Here is a 27361-nt window from a genome sequence, read left to right as displayed (position 1 = left end):
ATTACTTTGAGCATTGCCACTTTGAACACACCTTGGATTAGAATTTGATGGAAAGTTCTTTTTTTTGACATGGATCGTCGTGGACAAACAATAATAATAATGAAAATTGTAATAAAAATAAAAAAAAGAGACTGTAGAACTGTGTATTCATTGACACCAATGAAGTCAGGTGGGTAACACCAGCATTCCGTTATATTAACATGATTCAAAGCTAGCCATGTGACTGGATTAAATGTCAGTATGATTAGTATACAGATGTGTCAAGTGTCTAAGGTGCACAACTGCCTGGAGTAAGCTCACGTGGATGTGACAAATCATAGAGTTCACATTTGTGATTATTCATTCTTTCCTCTTCCCCCTTTTATCTCTTTGACAAAGAGAAGAAATAAAAAAAGTATATTGCTTCAAAAAACTTTTTTTCTTTTTTTTTGACATTGTGAAACATTTCATTCACCGCTTCTCGGGTTGGTCTAGCTAGACAGAGCGTTATATTATCAGTCAAAGATACATACAGAAAGATGCTGTGAATCCAAGAGATTAAACGATCAACGATGGGACGTGATAGTGACTAATTCCTGGGACCACTTGTTGGAGTCTGTCTGTCTGTCTGTCTGTCTGTCTGTCTGGGCCGACCTGCTATCTACCAGCAGGTGGCCCAATGCAAGCACTGATGTATTGCCTGGGTGAAGGGAAGGGGCTGAGAGATTAGTCTGTCACTGTAACAATAGTCAGTCCAAGGACCATGGCCTCGGTGTGTTCCGGCTCTGTGACTGAGGATCTGCAAACCTAGCTGCACATGCTCTCCATCCGTCCCTCCCACCCACCGCCTCCTACGCCTTTAGTCAGTGAGTAATGTTAAAAACACAAAGGGGCTCCTCATTTGCTCTTCCCAGACGTGCTGGAGCCCCCCGCCCCGCCCTCCATTTTGTCGGCAATTTCTGACGTGTCTAACTTCTCGGAGCCGTCCCCTTTCTCTGACCTCTCCTTCTCGGACCGCTCCTCCCCTTCGGCCAGCTCGGACCTCTCTGACCTGGCGTCCGCGTCCCCCTCTGACTTCTCCTTCCTCTCCGAGTTGTCGGGATCCATGGACGAGGTGCCTGGCTTGTCCCACTTGCCCATGGACTCGTGTTCAGCTATACAGGTGGTGATGTTTGAAGTCCAGGCCTTCAGGTCCTCCTACGAAGCAAATGACACACGTCTTATATAAGGAGTCTCTCTCTTATGTAATCTTACTCTTTTTGCATGTTTTTCATATTGTGTTTTGGGATTTACATAATTTCATCATTTTAGATCAGAATTTGAACCTGCAACAGAGAGAAGAAAACATATCAAAGTGTGGCTCCACTCATGGACGACAGGCTCGTGCTTGTGACAGCACAAGATGTCAACATCAATGGCATCCGCATGGCTGAGCGGTAGCGCTTTTTTGTGCTCTGAACACCAGAAGCCAAGTGTTACATTGAAAAGGAATTTGCAGGAGTCTATTCGGTTAATATCTCCAAAACTAGTTTTATAGTAAATGAAGTGCATTAATATCCAACTAAAATCACATTCAGTTATCCCTAGTAAGTATTGATCTATTTAATGAAATGATATCGGTAATAGTTTTCTATTATTAAAAGGAGTAAAATAAGGTCTTTGGGGAAATATCAGAAACATAAGTCTCAGCCGATTGGAGGGTCGTGTCCCTGTCTGTGTTTGATTGAAAGCAGCTGGCATGCTGCCAGACAGATGCTGTTGCACCCTAGAGAAGGAGATACAAGTAAACTGACTTACATGATGTGAGCAAACAGTGTTGTTAGTGGCATTGAAGAGACCAGACCACACCAGCATCTAACCGGCCACAAGTGACATTTGCAGGTAAGTGTACATGCTGTTTAATGTGCTGCAACTGAGCAGCTAATTAGCTACTTAACCTGCAAACTGACGTTAGCAGTGCACCTTTCCAGGTGTGTGGTGGCTCTTTCAACAAGCTGTGGTGCAGGACACTACAGGTGTTCATGTGTTTTAACTCCACTCAATTCAATTTATTTTGTATAGCCCAAAATCAAAGAATTTGCCTCAGAGGGCTTTACAATCTGTACACATGCAACATCCTCTGTCCCAGAACCCTCACATCAGAACAGGAAAAACTCCCCCAAAAAAACCTTTAACAGGGAGAAAAGAGGGAGAGACCTGTGGGAGAGCAACAGAGGAGGGATCCTCTATCAGGATGGACAGAAGTGTGATAGATGTCATGTGTACAGAATGAACAACTTAACAGAGTTATAACACAGTCAATGCATATCACAGAAATGATTCATATACTGAGAGTAGTAAGCAGAATAAGTACGACTACTAGTTGGAGACTTAAGCAGGAAAGCTGACGTGGGCTATATTTCAGGGTCTATGTCTTTGCTGTTGTGTCTGCTCGCCTTTCTTGGAATGCTGACATAAGCCCACTGCTTCAGTTAAGACTTGTTTGGCGGTTTCAAAATTGCGTCTCCATCTTTGTAGTTGGAATAATCAGAATTATTTTGCTAATGCAAAACTAAAATCCTGAAAACAACAAATGATTGTGATTTTCTTGTCAAAGGAGAGGAGGGGGGGGGGGGGAGCGTTTAATTTCAGCTGGACATGATGAATAAAAGTCTTTGGTAAGTCTCCACATAAGTACAGTAAGGAGAAGGCCACAGATTTCATAGGGATTGCATTCAGATAGTTCCCTGAAGAATAAAAAAATGTATATTCCTATTGTACTGACAGTATACTGTATATTCTGCTCATATCCTGTTATTTGAATAACCCATAGAGGACTACAAAAGGAAAGGAAATTAAAAATAGTCAAACTGATGCAATGTCTGACATTTATTTGCATACGGCAATGATCAAAACATATGAAGACTGAGCACAATGCTTTCGGTTTATATATATTTTTATTTTAGTCCATTTTGCTGCACTTTGTTCTAAATCTGCTCCCTTTACTCTTATTTGGTTTTTTACTCTTCATATATTTTTTGTCTTCCACAAATCTCATGAAAAGACCAAAACTACAGAAAGATCGAGAAGGTTTTCTAACATGTAGGGCACCCTAGAGAGCACTGCATCACGTTTTCTGCATTTTAGTGCTAAAAAGTGCAACAATGAGGCTGGCTGGTCGAGCAAAACCCCACATGGCTAAAGCTGGTGCAAGCTGTCGTCAGCTAACGAGTCCCTGCTGGCAAACATTAGAGAGATGGTGGGCTGAATGCGCTTAGAGATCATCACTAAACTTGATTTGGTAATCTCGGAGTCCGTCAAGAAAGAGAGTATCCGCTGCTTTGCAGCCGCCAATGATCACCCAGGGCGAGACTGTCACGGGCCTCGAACACTCGGCCAATCACCATGCTGGCCAGCTAGCTAACCTCCAGGCTAAGGTTGCTATGCTAATCACACAAGTTGGCTCCCTCTCGAAAAAATATGAAGACCTGGAAGGGCGCTCAAGATGGAACGTTGTGCAGGTGGTGGGCTTGCCTTGAGAGCACGGAGGGTCCCCATCCCACTGAGATCTTGTCCCAGTTCCCTCTGGGAGACTGAGTTTGGACTAATCTTCCCTGCTATGTCAAACTATGTGAAACCCATTTTTTCAATGATCCGACATTGACAGACTCTATTAAAAATAATAGAGTCACCCCTGATGCTGTTTGGACCTGCTATGGGTCTGTTGAGCCTGGCCCAATGGAGTATTATATCTAGCTATGATGACTACATAGAGGTGTACTTAGAGGTGTAGTCTTTCATGGACCTCTTATGTGACACGTAGATGGTCTAAAGTAAGTAAAGTGGATTATGTCCTGATGTCTGCTTTTGGTAAGCAAGACTCAAATATGAATGTTCTTACCTCATCTTTTGCGTGGAATGCCAAGTTGATTCCATCGTTCATTCTGTTGCAGAGAAAATCAACAGGGATTGTCAGTTTCTCATGCACAGCAATGCCTTTTACATTTCTAATGAATAATAATATTGCACTTGTTTAATATTCTGTGATTTGATGTTTTTCTCTTAAATCGGATGAACTATGCTATCATTTCTTATTTTATTGCAAAGCAACATTACACTTGAAAATCAGTAAAATCACATTTTAAAATCACAATTTCTGCCATTAAAATTTGCCACAATAGAAAAGCTCTTACTGAAGAATGAAGACATTTTTCTTCTTCTTGTATCCCATTGAAGGATCAAACGTGCAGTTACTAAGTTCTACAGGGGGCTCCTCATTGTATGTTGTGGTCTGGTGCCTAGCATCCTTGTAGAAGCTCAGCTGTCCCTCCTTCAGCACACAATATACGTTTGTCCAGGACTTGCTGTAAAATTAAAATGACCCATTAAGACTACCGTAACAGATTATGATTGAATACATGTCACATAACTTGGGCCAATGGGACATAGATATACAAATGCGTATTAAAATAAAGATGGACACAACACACAACAATAAGGATATTCTGTCCTTAAATAAACATGCAACACAGTCACGATAAAGGTACGACAACAAACTAAAGATTTAAAATCTAATCTAACTAATTTGATTTAATATATTGTTTAAACCCCCTTAGTTACTGTTTGTCAAGCTTTCCGTTCCTGCATGGCACATATGCAGTTGATAATGATAACGGTGGCAGATTAACCATCAAAGTTCCCAGTACTTTTAGAAGCAATGGGTGCTTGATTTCAGACAGAGGTACACAAAAGCAGGCTTCTCCTTTCCAGCAGACGACTGATGATTTTGCCGGCTAAAACTACTTACGCTAAAACTGTCATTGGCATATTAGTATAAACTAACTCTATGGAACATTGTCTCCAGCTGACTTTATAATATTTCCAGCTTGTTTAGAATAATCGTCTTTTTAAAAGGGGCCTTAGGTACACTTGATCGCTACACACATGATATTGTGCATGAAGCTGCATGTTAAAAGGAAATAGTCAGCATCCCCACCAGTTGATTGGTTCCACGTAGAGGACATAGAAATAAAGAAACGGCATTGCTCTTTTGTTGCAGTATATAGAGAGTTAGTTAGTTATACTTGTAATACGAAGGTATTACAAGTATAATAAGGAAACCTAGTTTGGATGCTAAGCTTGTATACTTTTGCACATTCTCCAACAGTTTGTTATTGCATTTATCTTTAAGAAAAAAGGCTTTTAGTATGAGGACTATCCAATGTGTTTGGCTGACAATTTTGAAGTTTAAACTTCCCAAAATTTAACCAAATTCAGGACAAAGCTGCTAGTATTAGCCAAAACTCAACTTCCCGGATCAACTTCCACACAGTGGAGAAATACAACACAGTGATCGTGACTAGGGTTTTTTCTAGCATGTAACCCCACAAATGACTCGAGGTACGATAGTCCATAATGCGTCCCTTGGCCTTGGAAGTAAAGATTGGTTGCTACTGTAGGTTGTAAACTAGTAAGCTGAACATGTTATCATTGGTATCTTATGTTAGAGCAGATGAATACAGTGTTTTATTCATTCCTTACACTTTTACTCCTGTGCCTTTGGAAAGGTTTGAAAAGACACCACCCTCCAAACTCTTTTTAAATGTTAGTGCCTGTGGACACTTCATCAGCATGCGGCGAAATCCAAAGCTTGACGACAACAGGCCTGCTGTTGTGTTTAGTTGCAGTTGCTAAGCTACTAATGGGCAATGGCTTGTAGGCTATGGGTTTTGGCGAATGATGAATTGTAAGCTATTTTGTATCATTTTCATCAGTAGCGGTTGTACCTGTTTGGGCTTCTCTGCTGAGCTTCAAGGTCAGAACTGGTGGCCTTTTTGCGGTAGAGGAAGCCTTCGTTTAGGGCAGTGTGTGAAGGCGGTTGAGGTGTCGTTGGGGCACCAGTAGCTGGAGCCGAGCGAGAACGTCGCGTCTCCTCAGGTTCTTTTGGACGGGGCCTCCTCCTCGGTTTGGGACGGTCTCGGGCACGAGGGCGTCCGTCAAAACGAGTCACGGGTGCTGAGAGGCTGCTTGTAGGGCGATAAGGCTCTCCTCGTGTCTAAAAAGGTAGAAACAAGAGAATGTCACACCAAGACACAAAAACAATTGAACATACACAACACTGTTGAGATATACTGTATGTAAGCTAACTCACCTGTGCTGCCTCTCTCTCCTGGGCCTGCTCTACAATCTCTGCCATGGTAGATCTCTTGTCCCTGAAGTGACAACAGGCATAAGTCACCCAAACAGTGAACACAATCATTATAAACTCATTACATAAAATTAGGATCACACAGGACAGTGCTGACTAGGCAAACAGTAATACCAAAGTTTGTAAAGATCATTAGAATTTCACTGTCACCAGTACAACTCACATACCCTGAGCGTTTGTCGGAGCCCTCCTTAACAGAGCCCTCCAGGTCACTCGAGTCCTGTCTCTGTAGCCTCTGCTTGCTGCTCCCCTCCTGTTCGCTGGACGACTGCCTCTCCAGGCGCCTCCGGTAGCGCTCCTGACGCACAATCAGCGGCAACTCGTTTAGCCTGGCCTGGATCTCCTGTTCGCTGGAAGTCTGTCTGCCCAGCTTGTACTCCCTCTCTCGCCTCAGATGGTCCATCTGAGGATCAGAGCGGCTGCCACGGGGATCCCTTTGGAGACGGCCGTGGAGGAGCTCCAACCCTGACTCTGGCCCCACCATGTCTGCCATTGGGATGTCCCCAAACTGTTCCCGCTGCACTCTGCTGGCCTCTAGGAGGGGGTTTACAGCCTTGTGGATGTGGTTAATTCTGGGCTGCATGAAGTCAGCTTTCAGGTGCTGCCATGCATACGCCATCTTAGGGTCCATGATGCCACCACTCTGCGGCAGGTAACCAGAACTGCCCAGACTTCCACTGCTGTAATGATTTTGTGCTAGAAAGCCTGAGCTACCCAATCCCCCACTGCTCTGAAAATTCTGTGCTAGGTATCCAGAACTCACCATATTAGGTGGTTGTGCTAAATACCCAGAACTCCCCATATTAGGCTGTTGTGCCAAATACCCAGAACTCCCCATATTAGGCTGTTGTGCCAAATACCCGGAACTCCCCGTATTAGGCTGCTGCTGCGCCAAATACCCAGAGCTCCCCATACTAGGCGGTTGTGCCAAATATCCTGTACTCCCTAAGTTAGGCTGATGTCCCAAGTATCCAGAACTGCCCATATTTTGTGTTTGAGCCAAATACCCAGAACTGCCCATATTCTGTTGAGGCAGAAAGCCAGGGCTTCCCATACCTCCACTGCTTGGCTGCTGAGCTAGGTTACTTGAACTTCCTAACCTGCCACTGCCTTGATGGTTTTGCGTACTACCCACACTCCCAGTTGTCAGTCCAAAGTACCCAGAACTCTCTGCACTGCCAGCAGTTCGATTGTTTATCCCAAGGTAAGTAGAAGTGTCTGCTCCACCACTCTGGGAGGTCAGTGCTGAGAAACCGGAGTCACTTCCACCCCCAACCGCCTGGTGGTTCATTCCAAGGTATGAGGAGCTCACCAACTTCCCACTGCTCTGCTGTTCCAATCCGTGGTAGCCTGATCCATTTATAACTGGCTTGTAGCTGGCTAGGGTTGAGGACAATCTCTGGCTTGCAGGGGTGGCACCAAGATCCAGACTGGTCTGTAAGGGTTTGTGTTCTATATGCGCCTGTACAGTCTGCCTCAAGAAAGATGAGGTAGCACTGGCTGAGGGAACGCTGGGAGTCAGACATGATAATGGGAACATCCTTCGGCTGGAGAGTGGGGTTGTCTTTTTCTCCTCCTCTTTTTTCTTTTCAGCCTAAAGAGAGAGTTAACTAAATAACTAATAGCACTATATAAATCCAATTAAAACAAAGAATGGTCCAATAAAATGAGGGTACAACAAGGTATCAGGAATGATCTGCTTATTATAAAACAGTCTGGTTTTTTTTGGCTACTAAGCAATGTCGCATGAAAGGCAGATGGGGTGCAGTGAATGAGAGCACACCACATGCAGTTAACGTCATGAGACAGATTTAGGCTCATAAACGATGCTTGCGCCCATGCCTGCTAAGCAAACACACATCCCAAGGTCACATTTTTTTCCTGTAGCAGCATTAAATTGTGACTCCACCAAAAACTGATTAAACATTTATCTACAGTCAAGCTTACTGCGGAAAGCTGGCGAAGAGAGCTGAAGCGTTCTTTCCAGGTTACAGCAGCCTTGCGGAAGGCCTCGTGGCGAAGGATGAGTTGCTCAACCTCGTCTGTTTGAGCCCGGGCCCCTCCTCCCTCTGGCTCCCTGGAGGTGATCAGCGGCTCCTTGGCCTTAAGCCAGGCTTCCGCCCTTACCGTCTCCTGGGCAAACTGGAACTTTTCCTGCTCTGGTGGTGACAGCAGACCAACAGCATAGTTACCATCACACCAATGCACACCCCAGTAGAAATCAGTTGTTAACATGCCTGTGTACATGATGGTGGTATCTATGCCTTCTATCGTAGCAAATGTATATCCGCTATTATTTCAGAGTGAGTGTGTAATGTTAGCGCAAACGAGAAGAACTATAAGATTCATACATGATTCATGATAAAAGGATAAAAGTGGAAAAAAGCATTTGTAGTTTGAGCCCCTTTGACATTTAACATAGCATTGGGTAAAAGCTGCCTCTGCTCTGATGTAGTCATCTAGTGAGTTACTCACTGCGCTGTAACTTCTCCTGGTGTTTGTCCCATTTTTCAACAAGATCCCTCTGCTTAGCCAGAAGACTGTCCAGCTTCTCTTGTATCTGCGGTGACAGACAGATTGCAGTCATGAGCACAACAACATATTGCTACATCTTAATCTAGTAATTGCACGGGTATTCTTTTGTGGAATGTGTGATAGTCATTCAAATGTGTTGCACTGTTTTGTTAGCCTGACCTCCTCTGATGCATTGTTGCCGGCAGCTATTAGGATCTTGCCCAGATCTGCACACTGCTGTATGGTCTTGCTGCGGCCGTCTACTTTGGCTTTCAGCTCCTGATGTTGTTTCATCATCACCTCTAGAGCCGTCAAATCCCTGAGGAGGGATAGATCAGATTATTCAGATTAAATAAAGCAACAAATACTATTAGGGACTCCTTATACCTGCAGAGTGTAAGATGTTAGCGGTATGCATGGAATTTTCTCCCAGTGACGTACAGCATCAGTAAAAATGCAACGATTTCAAAGCCAAGTGGATGTGCTGTGAGCTTATTCCACAGTGGCACTGGTTGGGTAAAATCACAAATACTGACTCACAATGTAAAATGTGTAGCCTCCAAATTCATCATATGGAAAAGTGAATAACAGATGTCATGTGAAAGTAGGTCAAGGTGGAACAGCAGCCTAATGCGACACTACACTGTAATTAAATTGTGCCTACAGGGACTGCACAAGACCACAGAGACTTTTAAAATCTGAACCACAAAACGCATCTAAAACTGGACCACACAATGGTATACAATGGTTTTAACCACATCTCAAGTAGGTGAACAGCAGATATCTTACCTGGGCTCATCCCATCCGATCTGGCCCATAATGCCTTCCATCCACATCAGGTTTTCACGCACCACTGAGAAGAACTGCACCTTGTCCGTTACTGAGGTGACCTGGACGCGACTGGCCTCGCAAGAGCCCAGCAGCTCCTTCCAGGCCTCCATCACCTCTATCTCTTTGACCATGATGGCCTCGGCCTTCTCACCAGCATAGATGGTCCTCAACTGGGCCGCGTTCTCCTGCAGTTGCCTCACCTGCACCAAGATGGGATGAAGGCAGTTAGTGGCTTCATCACAGTAGAATATAGTCAGATTGACGAATGGGTGTGTTTGTAGAAAATACATTGGTTAGTCCTTGGATGTGGAGTTGTGTCTCAAAAATAAGTTTGGTGAAATCTATATGCCCTCACATTGTGCCCATGAGCAGGAAGTAGGGTGCATGATGGGTTCAGAAAGAAATCAAATCACTTGCCTGTGCGACGAGCAGTTGAAGGGCATGCTCAAACGAGTGCATGAGTCTCTGCAGGGTGGCCGGATTGGTGATGTTGGCTTGGCACGCCCTCACCTCTGGCAGCTGCTTCATCTTCCCCGCGATCTGAGCCAAGACCTACAACACAGGACAGCATCGTTATCACGAGCAGCTTTAAAAATAGAAGCCGCGTGTCACGGCCAGACTGTCTACCTTTTCAAATAGATCCGCGGCACACCTTGATCACAGGCGGGTGTTTGCTTTGACTGTACCTCTTTGCAGTCGGTGAAGAACTTGTGCAGCTGGTGCGACGCCGCCAGCATCTGCCTGCGGGTCTCCATCAGCTCCAGGAGGTCAGCCCACGACTCGTTCAGCCCGTCCTTCCACTCGGCAATGGTGGCTGCGTCCGAATGCCCGCAGTCGATCATCTCGTTCACCATTTTGTTCACCTGCTCCATGCGCTGCTGACCAACACTGTTGGTTTCTGAGGCAAACTTGGTGAATCTCTCCTGAAGCACCTGGAACACACGTGAGGCACACAACACTACAGAGACTGCACACAATAACATGAGCTAGGTGATACTGTGCAAAATGCAATTCATTGCAATAAATACTAGCTTTGTAAGGCTCATATTACTATTATTATTATTATTATTATTATTATTATGATCTGCACCAGGAGAGAAGGTATTCGGTTGTGTGTGTGTGCATGCGTGAGTGTGTTTCTCGGTGTCTATCCACGGCTAATCTCACATACTGCTTCAACCTAATATTTTTGGTGCTCACTTATGACTGTATGCTCAAGGACCTCTCACAGTTAGCAGTAATTCATTCATCACATGGTTTTATTAAAGGGAAAAATTGCAGATTTTCAACGTTATCTGACTTATCTCTATCTGATTTTTTAAAATTGTTGCAGTTCTTGCCGATATTCTCTGTGTCTCTGGGGCGCAGCTGCAAAATCTGTTGTTCTTCCGGTATCCAGTGACGAAACAGTGACATCGTTGGAGACAAGGAAGAACTACTAGTTTTTCTTCAGCTTTGGTAGCTGTGGGGTGCAATGCCATTCAGAAACGTCCTTGTTCTCTTTGCTTGTATTGCAAGCTAGTTACATTGCCATCATTGAAAATGGCTTTGTTATGGCCAAAATATGAGTGTCAAGAAGGTGTAATGGACGAGCATGTTTACAGTGTACATTTTACAGTGTTGGGGGGCGGGGGGGTTGTCATCCTCCAAAGCAGGATTGTGATCATAATGGAAATATTAAGTACAGGCCTACTTACTTTATCCCATTGCATTTTTCCTTATTGGCTCGTGGAATATTTGCCAAAGACATTTATATTGTGATCACGAGAAAACTGTGTTTGGTTTCATTAAAATCAAATTATAATCTCAAAATTAAATCAGATCAGAAGATAACAGGGCTTAAATTAAATTTAATATTGAATGTTGCTTTCTTTTCTTTTGGTTTATCTTTAAATAGGAGAAACAAAATATAGGGTGTGTGTGTATGTATATATATATATATGTGTGTATATATATATATATATATATATATATATATATATATATATATATATATATATATATAGATATGTGTGTATATATATATATATATATATATATATATATATATATATATATATAGGGAAGATGTTTGAGGTTAAATTGTAGGTTTTATTACAAGCTTTCACCTTTTTATAGAACAATAAATACAAGAGGTAAATGAATATTCACCACCTTTCAATAACAGCTCCTAACTTGATATGACTATTTTCACTGTGTTTTCTATTACCGCTTTCACTCTCGCTTTCACTTTTTTGTGAAAATTTAAGTTAAAGTATTTGTTTCACCCAAAACCGTACTGATGAACTGACCGTGACGTCCTCGAGGTCGTGGCCCAGCTCAGTGGAACTGGCCACCGTCTCTCGCTCAGTGATCCACTTCTCTAACTCCTCCACGTCCTTGTTGAGCTGATAGAGCCAGTACTGCTGTTCCAGCTTGGTCTTCCTGTGCTCCACCATGTCCTTCAGAGACACATACAGCCGGTCTATGTGCGACTGCTGCTTGGTGAGCTGCACACTGTTGAAAATAGAGGGGGAAACGAAACGTTACAGCTGCCAGCAAGACGAGCATTGACAATGTCGCAATTGTGTTATCCTACATGGCACATGGAACATGCAAATATCAAGCTTTACTCTTTCTTTGGGCCATACAGTATGTGCTGCTTTGTGGGTGCACGTGAGCCACACCTTTCTGGGTGTCCAAGTTCCAGTAGACGCTGGCACTGCTGGGATAGCATGCCTACTGTCTCTGCGTATGTTTCCACCGTTTGCTCCAGAGCCAGGTGGGCCTTCAGCAGCTGCAGGGTGCTCACCTCGTCCTGAAAACGATGATCAGAATGACGTCACGATTCACTTTCACATTCGTGCCAAGAAAAAAAAAAAACTGTTAGCGACAGCCCTGCCCGTACCGTGCCTCTCTCTTCGTTGACCAGATGGAGCTTCTGACCTGACAGCCAGGACTCCACTTTAGCCGCCTCGCTATAGTACTGCTGAGCCTGCAGTGTGGCATCCAGCATCATGCACCGGCGCTCCGTCTCCAGCTGCAAAACCTCCCACAGCTGGCGCACGTGCCCGGCCCCTTCGCGCACAAACTCCACCTCGGGAGTCCTCAGCGAAGCGATGATCCCTGCGCGGTCCAGAACCTCCTCCACGCGAGCCCGCCGCCCTGTCAGCTCCCTCTGGAGTGTCTGAAGGACCAATCAGAGGTGAGTTCCCAGACTGAGCGTGGTTGGGTCACATTTCAGCCCACCAAACGTCGTCGTTGACACTTACCTGGTTCTTTTTTACATGCTGCTGAACACTCTGAAGGTTAGTCCCATAATCCTTACAGGAGGCCAGGGGAAGCCTCTCCTGAATCCACAGCTATCAAGTAACCACAATCAGGTCATTACATTTCTCAGAATCAAACATGGAAGCCACGGCACTGATGCATTGCCACAGACATTCGTTCTTTAACAGTCTGATTCCTTAACATGCACCATCATACCATGTACTGACGGATGTTCAAAAGGGAATTAAAAGCGGTGTATATGGAAAAGGAAAAGGATAGGGAACAGAGAAAAGAAGTGTGCACTCACTATCTCATCCTCCAGGTCCTGGGCGACCTGGTGCATCTCTTTGGAAGCCAGCAGAATGCGGCGTCTCTCCTTCAGCGGCTCAATGAGGCGGACGATGCGGGTCTCCACCATGCCCGACTGCTCGCCGCTCTCCCTGTCACCTGCCATCAGCCCTCGCTGGGGTAGGCAGACCCCCTGCAAACTACCCAGGTCTCCCACATCCTTGTAAAAGTCCCCAATCTGAGACTCCATAGCCTGTACCGGAGGGGAAGGGGGGAGGTCATGTTACAGCCACATGACGGACTGACAAACTCTGCACATCAGTTATTTTCCTATCGGAACAGTTCAGGGTTACATAACTGACTGTCTCACTTTGAGAAAAAAGAAGAAAAAAAGCATGCGGTGCATTTTTGCATGCCACCGAAACTCGTGTTTAAGAACACGCCACAACCGCGACCTGGGTGGGCACATGTCGGAGCCGGGAAAAATGACATAAACAACAGCGAGCTGAAGTCCGCAGTCTGTCAAAAGCATTAGCCACTTCAAGGCAGATTAGATACTTTTAGTTCTACAACGTTTCTCATGGGCGAAGGTGCTGTGGAGGTAAGATGAGTTGCATGACACATGTATGAACCAAGGCCTGGTTGTTGTTTTTATTATTTTAAGTCAGGCCCAGTAGAATGAGAAGTAGAATAAAACTACTGTACCTAGTTCTTGAGGTATTGAGTATTTCCATGTCATTACAAAACTGTTTCCCACTGAGGCTTAAGATTCCAGATATTATGGTTTTACCTGTCACATTCTCATACTATGTGCGCAGTGAAATACATTTGTAGACATTTTAGTGCAAATATGAAAATGTGCCGGGCAGTAGCCTACATAAGCTGGGGATGACCAACTGATGGTAACCGGCAACATAAATCATTCGTGGCTGGAGAGCAGCTCCGGTTTACAAGTGAAAGTGTTTCACACGTGAAAGAATCATTTGTGTTTCGGTGACACTTAGTGTAAGAGACGGTGCCAGCGAGAGCTCCGAGACTTGCCTGGAATTTCTGGAGCTGCTCGTTGAAGGTGGGCAGATGGTGCACCTGCTCCAGCTGGGGGGGCTGCTGCTCCAGGTGGGAGAGCTGGTTGTCCAGGTCCGAGTAGCTCTTCATTGCCGGCTCGGGCTTGTTGTTTTCGAAGAGCTGGCGGGCCTTGGCCTTGGTCGTGCTCTCCAGGTCGGACCAGCACTCTCTGATCTCCTCCAGTTTCTGCTGAACTACGGGACGCAGCTCCGGCTTCTCCTGGATCAGCTCCTGACCCTCCTGGACACAGGAAGTGATGACTGTTATGGACCAATTGTTAAACGCTGACCAAAACCATGACATCAATTTAAGTCAATATGTGTTTTCCCAGGTGTTAAACCTATCCGATTTAAAAAAACATTTTGTGTTGGACTGTCTCTTCTTGGCTGAGTGACTCGTACGCGCCTTTGATGTCAGCTTTTGCTTCCTATATGGGCTGAGATGATTGCTGCTACTCTTGCTACCACAAATCATTGAACAGCACTGCACTGCACATATCTGTTCACCATTTTAGATTTCAAGCTCAAAGAAAATCTATTTCTGAAATCAAAATGTGTTCATTCTAAATTCATCTTTTTTCACACGACCAACGATTTTAGGTAATTGATATCCTTTGATGGATTGCCTCTAAAGGGAATTGGTGTTCAAAGAAAAGAAGCACAACATACTATTCTTTACCATGAACCTGTGGATCTTGTTTGGATTACATTATTGCAAAATGTTACTGTGAGAGTAACATTTCATGGCGCTGAAAGAGAGTGGCTAAATTCTGTTTTGTCCCCAAAAATAGCTCGGGACAATACAGCTCCATGCCAATGCAAGCATAGGCAGGTGTGAGGGGCAACGTTTGGCCTCGGGCTGACCTAAAAAACCATGCGTGGTAAGTCTAATAAACGCCTGCTCTGTGCTCCTCTGCTCCTCTCCCCTCCCCTAAATCTTGGGCTTTGTCCATGACGTGATGTGGATGAGGAGATGCAGGGAGATCAAAGCTTGTGGCACATTCCCTTTTGTGTCAATGAAGCTCTCCCCTGAAACATATTTCATCGCCTGTCTCCTTAAGGGAGTTGGTGTTGGTGTTTCGACAAGATTTTTGGAAATGTTTTCTTGCATTCACAGCGTTGTGACTTAAAATCTCTGCAGATTTGATTCATATTCTAAGAAGCGAGCGTTTCTTCTCCACATTACTCTGTTGCATACGATGTTGATGTTTTCATCATTTACTCAGCTCGTGTTGTAATAACAACCATGGACATGATGGATTCGATCTTCTAAATTCTGCTTCCCCTCCTTCATCTTTTTTCTGCGGGAGCTGGACCTATATCCTATGGCTTTCATAATGCAGTGCTGCATTCCTCCTCTTGGCACCGGCTCTCTGCTTAACTGCTGCTAGCGCTCACTCGCTCACATCCATCTCTCTCTCTCTCGTGCACTCTCACTCCTATCTTCCCACAGACTCGCTCCCCCTCTCATAATGCAGAGCCAGCAGAAAGCAGGTCTCTCTATCTCTCTCCCTCTCCCTTGGCTTTACTGACACACACAGTGAGGCGGAGGGAGGCGGGGGGTGTAGAGAGAGAGGAGAGCAGAAAGGCAGAGTAAACAGGAAGGAGGGAGGCAAAAGGAGAGAGAATCAAAGGTTTGTGGGGCCGGAATGAGGCTGCGGGTGTGTGCTACAGCCTGGGCACAGTCGGATCCAAAGGGCATCTGCGAAAGCAAATGTTTGAGGCAGTCACGGCTGACACAGTGCGATATTTGAATGGCTACCACGGATGAATCGTGCAATTACGCAGCGGAGTGGTGTTGCCGAATTCTGCAGGCTTTTCTTGTGATGCTGATGCAGCATAGTGAAATAGTGGGTGGGATTATGGGGCTTGTTTTATACTGCTGGCACAAACAGCAATGTGTTCCCACCCACTGGATGCATCAAAGTAACATGCAACGTATGCCGTTACCTCCAAAACACTGAAAGGAGTTATAATGGAAATATCACTTCATGTAGATGGCAGCATCCTTCTTTGATGCCATGTCTTCCCTTCTGCCCAACCCACAATGCAACACTGACAACTACGCCGATGTCCAACCGGCAAACTGTCAAACTTTGAGTGGATGTGCCATTATTTACAATTCTAGATTATTCCCGCTTGATACAAACCTTCAGATGTGGCATACTCTAAAAAATCCACTATTTCTAAAATCCATATGCTAATGAGGGTGAATGCATGAGTGGCATGTTGTAAATGAAAGTACCATTGGCATCAAGACAGAAACATATTGTCCATTAAAGCAGTTGTTTGAACATGCTGTCATGACTAATAAGTCATGTATGTAGTAAATTAAAGTGTATTCTTTTATGGATTAAAATAGCAGGATAGATGTAATAAACAAAAAATACAGATGTGCAGGTTAGGGATGAGTATTAATAAAAAATCAGAAGTAAAATATCAGGATAATGAATGCAGCACAATAAGCTACCAAAGTAAGTACTACATTTATTATGAAAAATGGCAACATCTGGAAAGCAACAGAAAACAGCAGGGGGAATAAGTTGATCTATACTGCATTAAAGACGTGACAAACCGTTACTTAATTCTACAAGTTTAAACCTTAAGTTATCGTTGGATGCTGAAAGTATAGTGATTTTAAACCGTTTTGAATTAAGAGAGTTTTTGGAAATACAAGACTTTTAAAGAGCATCAAGACAATAAATATAACATAAGTAATTTATAAAATCCCAGTGTAACATCGATAACACTAGTGTGCGTTTTGGAGAGACGATGTCAACTGCAGCTGCATTTCTAGTGGACTGCAAATATGTTGCATGCTGTAGTGTTTGCACAATGCTGTTTTATAGCAGTGTAATAGTGACTGGACTGGGTTCATAACTCAGAGATTGTACAGGTATAACACTAAAAAAGTTAAAAATGTTGATGGTTTGTTCAGTTGTAGGTTGACAGAGAGATAATAATGGTTACTATTAACTCTATAGCCCTAGCCCTATTTTTAGGCCTCTGCTCGAAAATAGCATACCCATACCTTTTAGAGTGTAGATCTGAAACTACAAGGTCTATTTTAATAATTTTGATGGTATAATACATGTAAAACTTGTGAGAGACTTGTTCACATGTGTAAATATTGTGTATATGTTACTGGTTAATAGTGAATGAAGATGGCACACAGCTCAAATTGAAAAGTTTCAGTTTCGCCTGAAAAAAAAGCACTTTTATTGAACTTTTTTTTTTTTTTAATAATGCCTAATGAACCCTAAAATCACTCCACAGTCATAGCACAACAGGTTTGTGGTCTGTCCAAGCAAATTTTACATTGTGACTCGGCATGGCAAGAAAAGCATTTGTTACTAATAACAGTCCTAATAAGTTATGACAGCAAGACAGCTTGCACAATACCTGGACCCTGAAGCTGAAGCAGCTAAAGGGAATTCAGCCATTCATTCATTTTATTACTTGCACTATATTTTTTCTTACTGATACCTACTAATATGTTCAGGTAGTTCTTATTCATCGTTAGAACTACAAAAAATAATGTGCCGTAATTCCTAGATATCCCACAAAATGATTAAGTATGTTATCCACGTAATTATGAGCGAAGAAGTATAAAAGCCTACACAGGGCAGGTGGGTTGATGGGTCCAACAAACAGCTTTCTTTCAGCCAAGACATGTGAAACGAGATGTTGATTTTTTAGACAGTTGATTTATCTGTCACGTAACTTGCGTACTCAAGTAACGGCACTTCCATTGTTATTTGATCCCAAACAATGATCTTTACCTTAATCTAACTAAGTAGGTTTGTTGCTTCCTGTGCAGGGGGAAGTTTATTTTGAAAAGAACGAAAAATCACACGTGTTGCTGGCTTTCACAGGAAAAGGCATAACAAATGAAGAGTAACTTTTTGTAAGATATCATAGGAACCGTTGTATAAGGATATGTTGATATGTTAAAATAAAGTCTGCTTAAGTCTGCTTAGGGAGGAAAGATGGGTCAAACACGGGACTCTCATCCAGAAGACTGGTATTCATGTCCTGTGTAAAACCAAAATTTACTTAATACTTAATTTTAACCCAAAACATGCTCTTTTGCTAAACCTAACCAAGTAGTCTTGTTCCCTAGACCTGAACGTAATTAAGACTGCAGCTTCAAAAGCTCCACGAGAGGTCAAAACACTACAACGTTGATAAATACATATGTAGAAATGTCGATATGAAACGTGTGGACGTCCAGATTTAACGTATTGCTCGTTTGCAGAAATGTAGAATGCCAATGTTTTATCCCGCCTGGGTTGCAAAAGTTCTCAGTGATGCATTCTTAGTTTGGGCTCTCTGGGATTTATTATTTGATCATAAGAATAAGAATATAGATAATTCAAGCATACATTGAAATATATGCTGAATGTATGTCTTAAGGAGACGCCATCATACCTTCTCTGTCTCCAGTCACATATAAAGGAGGGTGAGGTTTTTTATTTTATTTCAACCTTTCAAAGGGGCAGCAACTAAATATTAAGCTGCCCCTAACATTTCGGCATGTGTATGTAAGAGGTGCAGTGTTTATCAGTCAGTCACTGATCCCTGTGCTCCAGGCGGACAGGCCCATGGGTTGTCTGTGCGTTGACCCCTGAGCCCACGCTGAGGCTCGGCACAAGGTCGGCCGTGAGTCCTCTCACTGTAACAGAAGCACCCACAGATCCTCCACACACACACACACGCACGCACACATGAGTCGGCCCGGAGCTGTGTGCTCCTGGCTTCATGTGCTGAGTAAGTACTGAGAGAACAGAGGTGAGGGGCGGAGGCGGGAACCCTTCCAAAAAAAGGACGCGGAGTTCTCCGATCATGGCAGCTCGCGGCGTCATATTTTCTCTCCGTCTCTCAGGAAACAACGGACAGACAGAGATAGAGAAAGACATGGGGGTAGATTATGGGATGCTAGCAGGGTGGCGGAGACATGAGTGTCTCTGGTACCGTCTGTACGTGACTCCATACACAGGAACTATGGGAAATTGTGTTGGTCAGCACGTTCGAGACAACCTCTGTGGAGCGGTCGTCTTCTGTCAATCTTTTGGTTTTATCTAGTATTTGGAGTTAAAGGTTATTCAAATATGCTGATGATTCAGAAATAAAGCAGTATCCTGTTTCACTTCATTTTCATTTCAAGCTGAGATGTCGTTCTAGTTAGAGGTGTCTCTCTGATCAGAGTCTCTTATAGGCGTGATAACGTTTATTATTATGGAAAAATATTGTGAACATATATCAAGGTTATTGGTTAGAAGTTGTCATGGTGCCCTAGTGGTTTAAGATGCATACCATATAACGATAGACTGTATGTAAGAAGTGGCATTAGTCATCGTGGCGTCACCCACTGGTTAGTGTATATGCACTTTGAAGCCTCGAGTTTTGACCGACGCCATCTTGGATTACGGTCGTTGCCATCTTGACTTTTCGCAACCAGTAAACGTAAGTGACCATATTTGGACTGTGGAGGAGTGATGTAGAGACACAGTTTACGGCTCTGGTAGGGTGGAGACCTGTCAATCACTGTGTAGCCCCGCCCTAAAGCATCCCCTGCTTTATGGTCTATTTGACTCTAAATGGACCATCATTTACTAAATGAACATCATGCTGTATTGAAGAAGACTTGAAACTAGAGATTGAGACCATAAACTCATGTTTACAATGTTTACTGAGGTAATAAATCAAGAGAGAAGTAGAGTCATTTTCTCATAGACGTCTATACAACCAGAGCAGTCGCCCCCTGATGGTCAGTAGAGAGAATGCAAGTTTGACTCCTGCATATAAACTGCACTATTGAACATCAGGAGCAGGTAACACAGAATATAGCTGTCAATTTAATTAAATGAAGAAATTTCAAACCCAGTCACATATACTATATAGTGTATATTATAGTTATCTGTGATAATAAAATCATGTGTGCTGAGCAGACACCAACTCAAGTGTCCTCAACTCGAGTCCAGCTTCTGTTGAATGAATCATTTCATTCTATTTCACCAGTGATGAAGATAATAACAGGCATATGATGAGGATGTTAACAGCGGTGCCACTAAATCGGCTTTATACATACATGCAAATGTCATTGTTCCACCATTTGATTATCTGTTTTGGCTGTAGAGCCACACATTAAATCAGGGTTGCAACTAACAAGTTTCATTATTGATTAATCTGCTTGATATTTTCTAGATTATTTATATAAATTGCTTGGTCTATAAAATGTCAAAAATGAGGGATAAAAGGCTGTCACCATTCCCTAAAGCCTGAATCCTACAGCTTCAAATGACTGGTTTCTTTTCCTCGAACCCAAAGCTGTTTAGTTTACAATGCTATAAAACAGAAGCAGCATTTGAAAAGCCGCTGGAACCAGAGAATGGTCGGACTTTTGCACGCGAAACACGATTAATCCGTGATCAAAACAGTTGCAGCTTCATTTTCTATCAATTGACTAATCCTTAAATTGACTAATCGTTTCAGTGCTGGAAAAACCGAAACAGAAAACGTAAGTGTAAAAATAGATCTGGCAAACCACGTTCAGGTAACGAGTTCCATCCAGAGTCTTGTAGCCTGTATTTTTTTAATTCACAGTGAATGCTAACATTAGAGTTATTATGGCATTAATGTCACACGGAGTATCACTCATAGTGAGCTCCAAACATGTTTCTGTTTGACGACATTACATCTTTTATAGTTCCATTTGAGCAATGTTGCTACATTTGATTATTAACTTTCCCACATAGGCCTACGAGTCTCTTTACTTTTGACGTTGTAAAAATAACATCTCGTGTGCCCACTGTGAATAAAAACAACTGTAATGTCGTAATATCCCAAACAGAATATCCTGAACTACTAAGCCACAGGACGTATCACTGTTGAGAACACGTATGGATATGGCTGCACAGACTCTAAACCTGGGAACAGTCTGTAGCTAAGACAAAATAAAGAAAGAGTCATCTACTAAAAGCACTAACCCATCTGCACACATTGAGCGGTATGCACAAGGAATCTTTCTTCTCTATTGCATCGTGACTGAACCAAGAGGAGGTGTCTGCCGGCCCAGTTGGGAGGGTCTAGACTGTGATGAACTTAGTGACGGCTAATGAGGACTTCCTCATTAGCCGTCACATGCAGCAGTAGGCCTCATCTTCATGGGCCATGGTTGTAATTTGTTACGCCGCTATCGTATGAATATTTAATAATAGCCGTATATACTATGAAAACATGAATGTGTAAAAATCTATACAGTCTAATGAATTTCTTAATGTATTCAATAAAGAATTAATAATTAAAACGGTTGGAAATGTCAACAAAACCTCTCAGGATGTTATCAGAGATGTAAATACATTTTAGCAAGGTCACAGTCTGATAAACCTCACCAGCACTATCGCATTATTCAGCATTTTTCTTTTAAACATGTGTCCAGGAGCCACTTGTCATGTATTTCTGTCACACCGTGTCACTGGTGCAGGCAGAGGACAGACAGCAGTAACTCATTCGCTTCTAGATTAGTGAATTGAGTATCCAATATTGAAAAAACGCACTCACTTTACACTGAAGCACTTCCTGGTTTAACCAAATCCCAAAGATGTCATCAATCTGAATCAATTATAAAACATCTCTAAAGTCAGCGATTCTGTTTCCATTGTTTAAAAACATCAAAGGAGGTTACACCGTGATAAACGATGCACATTCCTACATGATAATATGATATAGTATTGACTTATGCAAACATGTCCACTAAGGCTAAACCCACTTGGATCTTGTGGTCTGTTGGACCACATGTCCTCCTCAGCAGCAGGAGCTTTACGTGAGACAGAGCCGATCATCAAACTAATAAAGAGCCCAGCTGAGCTTCACCGAGGCAGAGGGCATGGAGAACATTCTGTGTGGATGGGACGGTTGCTCTGTCAGGGGAGCAAAGCATGATTGGAATGTGGGGCCCAAAAAAAAAAGGCAAACCTGAAAATGTGTTGATGATGTGAGCTGACTATGTATATGTGTTCCTAACAGACACCTTTTGTATATACTTGGACATGAAAGGAACCTGTATCCTCTGTATGTTTGGCCTCCATTACTGCAGAGCTTTAAGTGTCCTCTGTGTGATTCATTGCAACCTCCATAACGGAGCCGTGAAATCCAGGTGATCTCACCTCTGGGCAGAGACACCAGAGAACCACGGGGGGGGGGTGTACCACCTGTGAACCGGAACAACACCGCCACCGTGGCGACGTAACCTTGAGAACGTAATTCAGAATGTCCCCGAGCAAAGTGATGAAATGAAAAGCTGAGTGATGACATCTCTCACACTCTCACCTATTACCACTTCAGTGCCACCACACCCACTGTCACTCATGTCATGCTCTCACCTGCTCCGGCCCGTCCGACCTCCCTCTCCATCCCTCCCTCCCTCCATCATCATGCCCTGGTCACCTCCACTCACCTGCTCGATCTTGGCAAGCCATTCCTTATTGCGGGCCAGTTCTGCCATAAAGGCCTGGTGCTTCAGCCACTTCCTGTGTAGCTTTTGAGCCTCGTCCCGCGCCGTGTCTCGGGCCATAAGCATCTTCTCTTCCACCCGCTGTCCCAATCACTCAGCTAGGGGAGACAAAAATAGCCACCATCAGGAGCCCAACGCTCGAGCCGGCCCTTCTTCTCCCCCCTCTTTCCCACAGGACGTCCTGCCTGCCTCCTCTATGCAAGAGCCAGCCGCTCTGCTCTGCTCTCCTCTGCAGGGGCCTGGGTACCTGTACCACTCACCCCAACCCCCACCAGACACCCTTTTCTGGAGGAAAAAAAAAATCAAGATAAGCACCTCAGCAGCAGTGGTAGCAATGGAAGCACTCAAGCCCTTCCTTTGGGTTGCCCCTGGGTCCTCATGCCCTACTGTTTCATGGGTCTTGCGGTCCTGATGCTGCAGTGCCTGCTAGCCAGTCTCAGAGAAGGCAAAAAACAAGCAGCCAAATAGAGCAAATGCGCCAAATGACAATGCTGGTAAAAGAAATGACACAACACATCCGAGACTCCTTTCGGCTTGCGGTTCGTCTTCCAGCTCCGGATGTCGATTACAATCCAGCCGTCAGTGGAGGTGTAGATCTAGCTTAGCCACAGAGGTGTCTTCCAGCCGGGGCAAACCTGACCATCCGCCGCTCGACCAGTCCCGGTCAATCTGTAGTCCGGTGTAATGATGCTGTAGACAGGAGGAGGAGGAAGACTTGGAGTGGGAGGAGCAGGGTGAACGGGATGCAGAGGCAGTGCAGGGGGCGAAGGCCGGATAACATAAGCTATCCGCTCTTGAAATTCATCGCTCCCAGCCGCTGCAAAGATGCCCACGTAGGCTGGTGTGAGATAGCACACTATTTCCTCTCCTCAGTTCCCCCTTCCTTGTGTCCCCGAACAGCTCAGCCGCGGTTGGTGCATGCTGCTGCAGTCCTTGCCTCTCAGCTCCTGTGTGTGTGTGTGTGTGTGTGTGTGTGTGTGTGTGTGTGTGTGTGTGTGTGTGTGTGTGTGTGTGTGTGTGTGTGTGTGTGTGTGTGTGTGTGTGTGTGCTTGCGCGAGTGTATGTGTGTGTGTGCAATCACAATCAGCACTGCAGTGCCGGAGTAGAGAGAGAGGGAGAGAGAGCGAGAAGGAATGAAGGGAGAGAGGAGGAGGAGGGGGAGAGTGAGAGGAAATGGAGAAAGGGGGAGCGCCAGAGCAAAAAAAAAAAAAAGAAGCAGAAGAAGAAGGGGAGAGCAAGTGAAAAGAGGGAAAAGATGGTGTTGGTGAGAAGGGGGTGGGGGGTGTAGTGGAACAGAGAAAGGAAGAGAGAGCCTGCGTCATCCCTCAGTGTCACCAGGGACATTTCTCTGCACTAGAAATGACTGCACTCAGAGCGGGAGCAGGATTTGGGGAGGGGGAGGGGGGAGTCGTTTTTAAAACCGCTGAATGGGAGCGAAGGGAGGATGCATGCACACATGGTCCATGGTGCAGCCGACTGATTCGGATCACCGTTCACGCTCCCTCTTTAAGGGCACCTGCATGCGATTCTTCCTGCTGCAAATTCTGTGTCCTTTGGGTGCAGAGGGTGCACACGTCTTACCGTGTGCTTCACGCCGCTCCCCCTGATCTGAATTATAGATAAGCGAGACGATTTTTACGTTCTGTGTTCTGTTCACTTCTAATGTTTAGTCCACGCCCGAGCTGCAGCATCAAAAACATATGTTCTTTTTATTTTTATACTGTCCTTTAAAAATACCAATTTTTATCAAGATTGAATCGTCACAGCAACCAGAGGTGATTAAAGTTTCATGAGAGTGAAGTGGAGCACCAACCAAAACCACCAAGTTCTGTTGTTCAAGCTGGTTGTGTGTATTTTTTTATTAGTTTATAGATGCAATTTATTGAACCAACAAATCCTACATCTTTGGTTTACAGCAGGATCAGACCTCACCAGACCCAATCAATGACAAATAATCACAAATAATAATATTAATAGTGTTACTGAAGCATTTGGCTGTAGATGTGAAAATAAAAAAATGCTCTCATCATATTTGAAAATGCAAGCCTTCCCATGTTTACAAATATTACTGATGTTAACATTTACAGCATTATGAAACATTAACTATTTACATTACTTGTCTCTTAGTGTATTTAAGGGCTGTCAACCCTTTTGAGAGTGATTGCAGGTTTTGATTCTGTTTAAAAGAATGTAAACCATTCTTTATTAGATGACACCGTTCACTGCATTAAAAAGATTTATTGAGTCTCCAAAATCAGATACAAAGTGCTAAAGCTCACATTAAGAATTTTACAAGGTTACAAGGTTTTTATTTGTCATTGTTCGACAGGGTTGCACAACAAAATGTAGATTGTAGTCCCAATTTGCTACATAGGAAATAGAACGCAAAAAACAATATTGTATGGAGAGTGGACAATGAGTTCTGGAGTCTCACAGCCAGAGGAAAGAAGCTGTTTTGAAGTCTGGTGGTTCTGCAGCTGATACTTCTGCATCTCTTTCAAGACGGCAGCAGGTGAACAGGTTGTGGCTGGGTGAGCTCTTCACAGGCTCCTCTTCTCACCAATAACACTGATGCTCAGTAGATGGGTACCAGTGATGTTCTGAGTGGTTTTAATCACTCACTGTAGAGCCCTCCTGTCCTGTGCCGTGCACATCCCATGCCAGTTTGTAATGTCTGCCGTCAGGATGCTTTCTATTGCTCCTTTGTTGACAAGAACTTGGTAACGCGAACGGGAGTTTTGCCTTCTCAAGTTTCCTTAAGAATTTCAGACGTTCATGAGCTTTCTTCACCAGGATGGAGATGAGTGAGGACCATGTCAGGTTGTTTGTGATGCATTGATGTAGACAGGGATGTGGGTCTTCGCCTCCTTTTTTCTAAAATCAACAATCAGTTCTTTGGTTTTAGTGATGCTGAGCAGTAGGCTGTTCTCTGAGCAACACTCTGAAGGTTGTTGATTTCCTCTCTATATGAAGTATCATTGTTGTTTGTAATCCGGCCGATGACAGTAGTGTCATCTGCAAACTTCAAAAACTTCAAAAACATTAGACATTCGGGATCAAATCCAAATGTGAGTGAGAGAGGCGTTGTGACTTTTGACAAAATACAGCCATAGAGGGCATGATTAAAATCCATATTTAAACTGAATGCACTCTGACACAAGCCAATCTCAATGAAGCTTAGTTGAGCCATTGCAGGATCAAATCTGCTGTCCAGGTTTGTCCAATTCTTACAGGTCATCACATCAGGTCAATCGAACAAAACATGTCTGACAGCTGATGATATTGGGAGGCCTCTGTACCAGAAATGTCCTCAGGATTAGGCAACAAATCTACTTCGTTAGGTTTAGGAATAATATCATGGTTTAGGTTTTTAAAAAAAGAATAACTTTCTGGCCCTGAAGACCAAATTCTCCAGTTTGCTATTTTACGACACTGGTGCCTTGACCTATATGCTAACATCAGAATTCTAACATGCTCACAATGGTGATATTTACCATGTTAACCATCTTAGTTTAGAGTGCTGGCAAGATAACATTTGTTATTTAGCAAATAGCAATCAGTACAGCTGAGGCTGAGGGGAATGTCATTAACTCTTCATGGTATTTGATGGTAAACCAAAGTATTGGACAAACTCACATTTTGACCTGATGACTGCGCAAGATGACACGTGAAGGGACCAGCAAAGTTACACTGTAAATTATTTAACCTTAATATTTCACAATAAATTACACTATTTTTACTTCACAGGCTTTAACTGTGATATTTCACCATGCTGTACTCAGAATTCTATTGTGAAATCAATGCAGGGGCGCTAGCACACAGACAATATGAGCTTGCATTTCGCTCTGTACTTAAAGGAGACATGTCATGCTCATCATCAGGTTCATTCTTGTGTTTCACGTTTCTACTAGAACATGTTTGTATTCTTCAGAGTACAAATAAACCATTATTTTCCTTATCCTGAATATACCAGTTTTCACCCTCTTTTTGCATTGTTCTATTTCATGGGACAAAAAGTGACTTAATAATGTCTCCATCACAGTGTATATATTACCAAGACCAAGCTCAGTTTTTTCTGCATCTGAAGAGGAAGAGACCACATCCTTTTCTTCCTCTTCGGGAGGTGAGCCCCAGGTCGTCCAAGGCGTCCTGTTCTCCCCCTCCTCTGAGGTCTTGGTTGTGTCTTGTATGGGGGGAGGGTGTCTTTGGAAAAGTCGCCACGTGCGTAAAGTCAGCCACAAAGGAAACGGTGGCTGTGAAGATAACGAAGAGCAACTGCTTCACGTATGAGGCACAGAACGAGGTAGAACAGAAGCGTCAAAGGCTTCATTTGTACAGTGCTTCAAAACATAAACCCTTTGCCTTTAATCTAACATGACAGATTCAACTTTGTCAGATTCAAAGACGCTTTTATTGACCGACAGCATGTTTGTCTCCAGTTCGATATGCTGGACATTAATCCGTTTCTTTACGTAGAGGGGAGACCATCCTGCTTCCTCTCTGTGAAAGACATTTGCCAAACCCTGCACCAGGCAGGCTGTGTATCACAAGAGGATTTTATGTAAAAGGGAAATAGGAGGTGGACCATTCATCAAGTCCTGGCACTGTTACTTTTCCTATTCTTGTCGGGCACATTGACAGAATTACTTGAAATTCTTAATAGCTTTTGAAACAATGGGCCCTTGGTTTGAGTTAGACAAAAATGGGCTACTCTTTTTTTTTAGCTGGTGACCA

At 43.7% G+C, this 27361-nt stretch overlaps 1 protein-coding gene across 1 annotated transcript; it reads right to left on the bottom strand.

The window, feature by feature from the left end:
- Window positions 1–876: 876 nt before the first annotated feature.
- sptbn4a (spectrin, beta, non-erythrocytic 4a) lies at window positions 877–22693 on the bottom strand. Its single transcript, XM_076101349.1, has 19 exons — window positions 22571–22693; window positions 14090–14353; window positions 13068–13301; window positions 12763–12852; window positions 12399–12677; window positions 12178–12308; window positions 11803–12007; window positions 10198–10443; window positions 9929–10063; window positions 9470–9711; window positions 8861–8999; window positions 8642–8726; window positions 8114–8325; window positions 6334–7637; window positions 6110–6170; window positions 5745–6013; window positions 4152–4322; window positions 3860–3902; window positions 877–1176 (listed from the first exon to the last, which is right to left on the bottom strand). The coding sequence occupies exons 1-19, from the start codon at window positions 22691–22693 to the stop codon at window positions 877–879; spliced, it is 4533 nt and encodes a 1510-aa protein (XP_075957464.1).
- Between the last annotated feature and the right edge of the window lie 4668 nt (window positions 22694–27361).

This window comes from Anarhichas minor, unplaced genomic scaffold (genome assembly GCF_050575085.1).
Source record: "Anarhichas minor isolate MPS153535 unplaced genomic scaffold, ASM5057508v1 ptg000027l, whole genome shotgun sequence".
NCBI lineage: Eukaryota > Metazoa > Chordata > Actinopteri > Perciformes > Anarhichadidae > Anarhichas > Anarhichas minor.
Note: the sequence above shows the minus strand (reverse complement) of the source record. Positions and strands in the feature narration are given on the sequence as shown.

Coding starts and splice junctions, on each gene's coding strand:
- sptbn4a (XM_076101349.1), bottom strand. CDS start 22,693: ATGCTTATGGCCCGAGACACGGCGCGGGACGAGGCTCAAAAGCTACAC. Junction 13,302..14,089: donor AGCAGCTCCAGAAATTCCAG/GCAAGTCTCGGA, acceptor CCTCCGGTACAG/GCTATGGAGTCTCAGATTGG. Junction 7,638..8,113: donor CTCTTCGCCAGCTTTCCGCA/GTAAGCTTGACT, acceptor TTCTTGAGGCAG/ACTGTACAGGCGCATATAGA.